The sequence below is a fragment of the Dioscorea cayenensis genome, chromosome 7, assembly GCF_009730915.1.
Source record: "Dioscorea cayenensis subsp. rotundata cultivar TDr96_F1 chromosome 7, TDr96_F1_v2_PseudoChromosome.rev07_lg8_w22 25.fasta, whole genome shotgun sequence".
Lineage (NCBI taxonomy): Eukaryota > Viridiplantae > Streptophyta > Magnoliopsida > Dioscoreales > Dioscoreaceae > Dioscorea > Dioscorea cayenensis.
In genome coordinates, this window is record NC_052477.1 from 3,852,408 (window position 1) to 3,860,210 (window position 7,803).

General features: G+C 29.8%; 1 protein-coding gene across 1 annotated transcript; it reads left to right on the forward strand.

Annotated features, from left to right (window-relative positions):
* Positions 1 to 469: 469 nt before the first annotated feature.
* On the forward strand, positions 470 to 4,597 carry LOC120264539 (glutathione S-transferase T1-like). Its single transcript, XM_039272358.1, has 7 exons — positions 470 to 495; positions 590 to 698; positions 1,078 to 1,138; positions 1,330 to 1,384; positions 3,844 to 3,966; positions 4,197 to 4,279; positions 4,371 to 4,597. The coding sequence occupies exons 2-6, from the start codon at positions 632 to 634 to the stop codon at positions 4,200 to 4,202; spliced, it is 312 nt and encodes a 103-aa protein (XP_039128292.1). The 5' UTR covers positions 470 to 495; positions 590 to 631; the 3' UTR covers positions 4,203 to 4,279; positions 4,371 to 4,597.
* The last annotated feature ends 3,206 nt before the right edge of the window (positions 4,598 to 7,803 follow it).

Sequence of the window (7,803 nt, forward strand, 5' to 3'; positions counted from 1 at the left end):
TAGATAAATAAATTGAAAATGTAGCTTTTTTATCCTTTTTTTAAAAATTATTTTTGATATGTCTTAAAAATTTTTTTAAGTTATTATAAATTATTTTAAATTTTTTGTTGTTTGGGATTAAATTTAAAAAATATTTTGCAACTTATTTATATTTATTTATATTTTACACTAAAACACTGAAAAAAATCAGAGGCCAATCGGTTAACGTTATTTTCTCACGTGAGAGGTCCCTATTTTCAAACACCATCCATGATAATCGGTTTTGTTATTTACAAAAACCCTGCAGGTCAAACAGCCTGCCCGGACCCGGCGGGCCTGCCGGGTCAACCCGGCCCGGCGGGTCTCCTCTGTAGCACGGGCCGGTTCCGGGTCCGGTTTCTAGTGAACCGGGCCCTCTCGGATGACTTCCTTTATAAATCCCTCGAGGTTTCATTCTTTCTTCCAAAATTCTAACTTTCAGAGTGTTTTTTTTTATATATAATAAATGGTTTATTGGTAGGTTTTCTGCTCCAAAGAACCATGTGTTGTTGTATCTGAATTATTAAAAAGTTTTTGGTTTTTCATTTGCGTTAATTATGTCTGCATGCAGATTTCAAAGGGGAACAAATTTTCTTTTTTGCTGCAAGACCAAATGGTTCTGTTAAAAAAACATGGTATGGGAAAAGGAAGGCAGCGGGAGGGGTGCTTTGAAGAGGAAGGTGAATGAAATACTTCAACTCTTCTATCACTGTTAACTTTTTTTATTTGTCAAAGGGGGCTTTAATTAACTTTTTTTATTCTCATACTTGTTTATTTGAGCTCATATCCGCTTATTTTTCTTCAAATATATATATATATATATATATATATATCTTCTTTGCCATCATGGAAATCCCGAATTCCAAAGTATTTTCTTGGAAATCCTTCTTCAGATTTGTAGTTCATGATAAATTTCATTTTAATCTGCATGTTTGTTGTTGTAGTTCTGAGGTGTTTTAACTGGATCGGTCTTACTTTATTGTCCTCTAAAAAGATAATTTATATATATATATATATATCTATAAAATTTAAATTGATGGTTGTGCACTGCTTTTGCAGAAATAAATCCAATGAGACAAGTTCTAGCAATTGTTGATGGAAGGTTTAAGCTGTTTGAGAGGTAATCCATATTTTTCTTCATTTGAATTCACTTCTTTTTGTCCATTTGATTGACAATTAAGTCTTCTATAATCATTGCTTTCAAAGTCGTTGAACATTGTAATTGAATTTTTAAATTTTGATTTCTCCATATTCTTCTGTTAGTTCTTATTCTGATGTTATCATTATGTATTTGCAATTGTTTATGGGCAGCCATGCAATCCTGAAATATTTGTCTTGTGCATTCCCGGGAGTCTCAGACAGCTGGTAATATTTTATTTTCCCTGGAGTTTTATTTTAAATTGGTTAATTTTTTTTCATTTTATAAATGTAAGCTGTAGTTGTTATGAATGCAAATGCATGCTGATAAGTTGAATAATCTGATTTTCATGTTATTCTTGGATCTGTTTAAACTGTTTAACATTTGCAGTTGAAAATATTAGATGTTAGTATTTTCTTCTTCATGTTTTCTGTAATTGATCAAAGGTTCTTGATTTGTGCTTGGGCACTTAATTCCCCTGCATGTTGATTTGTTATTCAGGAACCTTTAAGACACTATGTTTGTCACACTTGTGATTAAACTATCATGGTTATTTGTCTTTCAGTGTAAATATATGCTTTAGTTATATATGTTCTGCTATACCCAATAGTAGGCGCCCAATCATTTACTTAGGAAAGTTTTTGCAAATCCTTGTGTTAACTAGGAAAATCCTATTACACGTTTTGATATTTGTCTATCACTCTATGTAAAGTATACTTGCTTATTGCTCAAGGATGTGATGATATTTTTTGGGAGTGGATTAGGTGGTGCACGTTGTTTATGAATTTCTGAATTTTTATAATAGTTTTAGTTCCTATAATTTACTTTTGTTACTGCCTTGTTGTGGGTAATTTAGTCATGTTCACTATGTTTGTTTATGAATTTCGTTATTTGATTTGGAAGGAACTAGACCGAACTTGCTCTATTATGTTAGTTACAAATACCAATATATTTATAGCCCAATGGTTGATAACATACTGGTTGATCTTTAGCCCAATGGATGATAAAGTTCAAAAAATATATTGTGTTTTCCTATACCAACCGGTATGTCATGCTTTTTATCCTTTTTATTTCGATCATCGTGTTTGTGAAATGATCAATCTGTTGATTGGTGATGAGGCTTTTGTGCTTTTGTTTTTCTTTCTTTCTTTTTTTTTATTGAATGATTTAGAGACTAGAAAGCGATTTTTTTTATTTGTAATTGTTGTGAAATTTTGATGTGATTCTATTGTTATGCAGTAATCTAGCGGTAATCTATGTCAGATCTATTTGAAAGAATAATCGACCGTTTGCTGGTTATTCTGAAGATTTTGGATTGGTCTTGTTCTATTGCAAATCTAAAGGTTTTATGAGAAAGCATATGGTGGTTTATTTTGTGTGTATATATGGAAAATAAAGTGGAGATAAAAGATGTTGAATTGTTTATGATTGAAAAGATGTTTTTCGTTAATCGGTATTGAAAAATCAATCCCCAATTGAAGAAGTTTGCATTTATTAGTGGAGCAATGGAAAATGGAAAAGAATTGTTTGAATTGGAGGAAATTCATAAATTGAGTTTACAGGAGTTGTAGTGATTACATTGAAATCAGTTTATCACATCGGGGAAATGAGTTGGGACTTGTAACTATTCTTGCACATGGTTTCAAGCTAGTGTTATTCCATACAATCAAAGTTAAATTTCATATCTTATTTTTTTTAATAAATTCATGTCCATTTTAGTGTTTTGAACTAGTTCACGGGAAAGTTAGGAACTTGGTTCTTCAATAAGGTCCCAGTCATAGAATGCTAATTTGTAAACTTGCAATCAAGGTTTGGTCTCATGCCCTATTACAGTAACTTAAACAAATAAGTTAGTAGTGCATTAATGCAGAATTTGAAGAATAGAATAAGATTTGATAATGAATTGTTTTCTTATACTTTTCAATGTTTTATACTCAGATTTTATTATCCATCATTTCACTGTTTTGATATATTGATTAGCTCATTTTTCTAACAAAATAGCTATGGTGTTATTAGGGACCTTTTTGTACTTTTTTTTAATATTGATTTCCTCTGATTGGATATTATTTACAGTGCCTAAAAGTAGCTGATATTGCTCAACATTTTTGTACTACAAGAGAATGGTAGTCAACATTAAGGAAAACTGACCATCTTCCGAACCTTAGTAAATTTTCTGTTATAGGTTGCTTGATTTGCTCTATTTTAGTACAAGCAACTATTTTGATTTATTCTGACAGATTCAAGTTTTGTTCCAAAGAGCAGTCCTGTAGTGCAAGGCATATCCGCGATGCCTTTGTTGCTTGATGTGTTGTGACCCCCTCTGATAGATCATATCATAGCCTCTTGCTAGAAAACATTGATATTAATGATAAAACTGTTGTAGAGTTTGATACAGAAATACAGAATCATTTGGTTGTAAAGTTTTTTTTGACTCTTGGGTGTAAATGGACTCATCGTTGCTGCACTTGTTATGGTCTTGATTCTTGAGTACAGTGTTTATGCCAAGTCTTAGGAATGTGCAAGCAACTGGCAGAACCTGAATGCATCGTTTTGTAATCAATGCATATAGTTTGTCTTGATAGAAGTACTGAATTTATTCTTCCTCTGAATTGTTTGTTCTTCATTTGGTGGTTCAGAGAAGAGGTCACTAATTTTCATCAACTTCATTTTTTTTTCGTAAAACAGGTTTAGAGGACAAAACTTTAAAAAGGAAGAAGGTATTTGCGACTCTAAAGGTCCTGGGAACTGTTGTGGAAGAACTTACAAAAGAAATAGCCCCTGAAGATGCAGATAAGCTGATCTCTGAAGAGGTTTCCATTTTCTTGGAGAAAATTTTTGTTTTGAAGTTAGATGGGTTTTGTTCTATTTATTCTCCAATATTTGCCATCCTTAATTTTGCAATGATTTGTTCTAGGCTTATGAACTCTGATGTATTTGTTTATTGTTTATTACCTTCAGAGTTGTGTGTTTCTGACTGTTCATCTGAGAAATGTTTGTTATTTATTCTTTTGGATGAAACTGGTAATGGAATCTGATGCAGCGATGACTTAGGATGTAATTGCTTATAACATAATTCCACTGGATGCAACATCTATAACAAATGCCATAGTCTCATTTCCAGAGGTAAATCATTTGAGTTTTGTTAGAAAATCATGCCTACCATGATTGTCATGTGAGACTTCTCTGTCAATTTGTCTAATGAGCATGGCTGCAGGTGAGGGCAGCAGTATCGGCTTTAAAGTACCATAGGGAGCTACCCGAGCTGCCAGGAGATTTTTCCCTTAGTGCTGATATGCTTGATTTTTTGCAGTATGTCTTTGGTTTCCAGGTTGGTACATATGTGATGTTGAAGTATGTATAAATGTAACTTTAATATATGAATTGGATGCATACGAACATTTCATTGTTTTTGAAGAATTTGTGTAGGTTTTGTCTGTTGTGGTGACTTTGCATGCTTTGAATTTTATATTTTATTATTTAATAGTTTTTTTATTTAACAATGTTTATTTACTTTTGTAGGAGAACCCATAGACAAGGATGAAGCAGCTTTTAGATTAGGAGGCTGCAAGACACTATATTTTGTGTAACTAAGCACACACAAAAAATATATATATATATATATATATTGTAATAGATATAGTTAAAATGGTGTGATTTTACTTTTTGTAATTAAACAAAATACATTGTATTTGAGATGTTAATCACTTGTCCTAAAAAGATAAAGCCTATATTTTGTTGTAGGCTTGATCTGTCCAACCTGAATCCAAAAAAGATTTTCTTGCAATAATAAACGATATCTTTCCAAAGCATGCAACCCTGGCATCGAGCCGACCTAGAAGCTAAAATTGATAGAAAGAGAGACCAAGCTTATATATTCAGACCAACATTTGTATAATCAACTGTCTGGAACAATTAGGACTATTATCTCTAATATTCCTTGATGATAGATGCTAGTATTTTAGCAATACAATCTAGTCATTTTTGCGAGCCATGCACCGGTTCTGTTACATTCTAGATGAGGATGAATCAACATAAAAACTAAGACAAGGATAATCTAGCTTATATAGTTGAATATTCATATCATTAAACAATGACCGATTACATAGAATAACTGCACAGATGGAAATCTATCAAAATATGCTTCACTTAATGCATGTTATGTAAATTTCATATGGCTTATAAGTATAAAATAGAACTTCGAAAAACACTTGTATTGACTCAAAGGAACCCCATTTAATTGATGGGAGTTTGAGCATTAATTTACAAGTAAAAAGTGAAAATTATATTAGACAAATATATTTATGTAAAATTAGCATAAAAATAATGATATTGCTTCCGGAAACAAGGGGATCATATTCAGTTAAAGAACTATTCCACCAAAAATGCTGTTATTCGCAGGATCATTAATAAAAAAAGAAAAAAAAATCAAAGCTAGATTACTGAGTGCAAAATGGCTTTCTATAACTTCTTCATATAGAACACTAGTCAATGATGAAGATAAACTATAAAGTTTTATTAAGATAAGATTAACTAAGATAAGATTAAATGGGCATATAAATTAAACAGAACTTAAACGTAAAATATTATATAAAAAAATTATTATAAATTTAAAAAATTTGAAAAAGTTCCATGTGTAAAAAGTACCATGCATGATACTTTTTGTGTATTTTGGTAAATATTTAAAAAATGCACATTTAGGTAAATATTTTCAAAAAATGTAATATTAAAAAAAAGCCCCAATGCAAATCTAACCAACTATATTTTTTTGTTAATCTATAAGAAATAAAATCATATATAACACTTCTAAATGGCAAAGGAGTCAACAACAAGATGCTAAACACTATCAGTTATTTATTATCAGTTATTAATAGAGGACCAAATAGACTGACTGACTATACTAAAGGGATTTAGGGTATTAAACCTTTTCATTCATCCACCATTATTCAAGAAGTCTCTAGATTGAGATTTTTTATTCTTCTCTTTCGATAGAAAAACTAATACAAACTATACAGGAAAAAAATCTATATGTCCAAATTAAAATAAAATAATATAACCCACACGTGATCAGTCTGTACAGACTAACCACGGATTGACTCACACTGGATCAGTTTGACCACAATTGAATTCAAGGCATCTCAAAAAAGATAATTTTTTTTAAAAAAAATTAATACAATAATCAAATAAGATGATAATTCGGTAAAAGTGGTGTAAAAGAGTGAATTTCCCACTTACCTTCTTTTGTGTAAGGTATAGGCTGAAAGACTTTGAAAGCGTTTCACCTTCATATTCAGACCACCACCGCTAGTAATAGAATTTTATAAAAGAAAAATGATATGACTGTTATTAGTAATGAATGAGACTGTTCGTCCAAGTACTGGGAAAACCAAACAGCCTCCACATTCAAGTAAACCTCTCACTCTACAAAAGTACACAATCAAGAATTTTCACATATTAATTTTCAGTCTATAAATAACCTTTTGAATATACTCTAAAAATTCTTTTGCAAGCAGTTGAGCATTATCAAATCGAGAATAATGTGCGTGTCTTCGTTCAATAAATGATTTCCCAAAATCATATACAAAATTATTGGCATCCACAAACTTTAAGGTGGCATTTTGTTCTTGGAATGAGATTGGAATGGGAATGGAAAAGAGAATAAGACTGCAGCAAATAAAAACTGTGTTTGGTTGGAAGTTGTGTTATTGGGAATGAAAAGAAGTAAAATAAAAAAAATATGGCAAAATTACCTTAATGAAGTAAAATTAAAAAAATGGAAAAATTACCTTAATGCCATTAATACAAATAAATAATTTTCATATATAAAATAATGAGTAATATTTAATAATAAATTTTTTATTTAAAAAAATATATTAAATATCATTATTCAAAATAATAATTATGATTAAATATTTAAATTAAATATCTCTTTCATTACTAGCTTTAATTATTTTAGTTAACTATTTAAATTAATGTTTTTTATTTAATTAAATATCTCTCAAGGGTAAAAGTGTCATTTCACTTTAATTGTAATAATTAAATATGTAAACTAATTATTTTATTTAATTAAATATCCATTAAGGGAAAAAAATGTCATTCAACTTTAATTTTTTATAATTAAATATGTATATTAAATAATTCATAATAATTATTTATTTTTTAATTATTATAACTAAATATTAAAATTAGTCAATTTATTTTAATTATTATTTATTTTAATAATTATAATTAGTTATTTAAATTAATGATTTTTATTTAATTAAATCTTAACTAGGGTAAAAGTGTCATTTCACCATAAATAGTTTTCATTACTCCTCATTCCCCCAAAATTTTGGGGCTAATACAATTCTTGACTGTATGATTGTCTACAGTACTCATTCTCATTACAATAGTCGTGTAACCAAACATAGGATTAAATCAATATACATAATCAATCACATTCTAATAGTTACCATTCATGCCATCCAAATGTCTCCTAAATCCTTTGAAAATCTGAAACATTCATTCAACAAAGCACAATCAATCTTCTCCCCTGCTAATTTTCAATCTAAAGAACAATGAACAATGTCAAGCATTGCATCGCGTAAGAAGGATAAAGCTCTTTATACACTTGAAAGTCAATAAGACATAGCGTTAGAAATGACCAATTT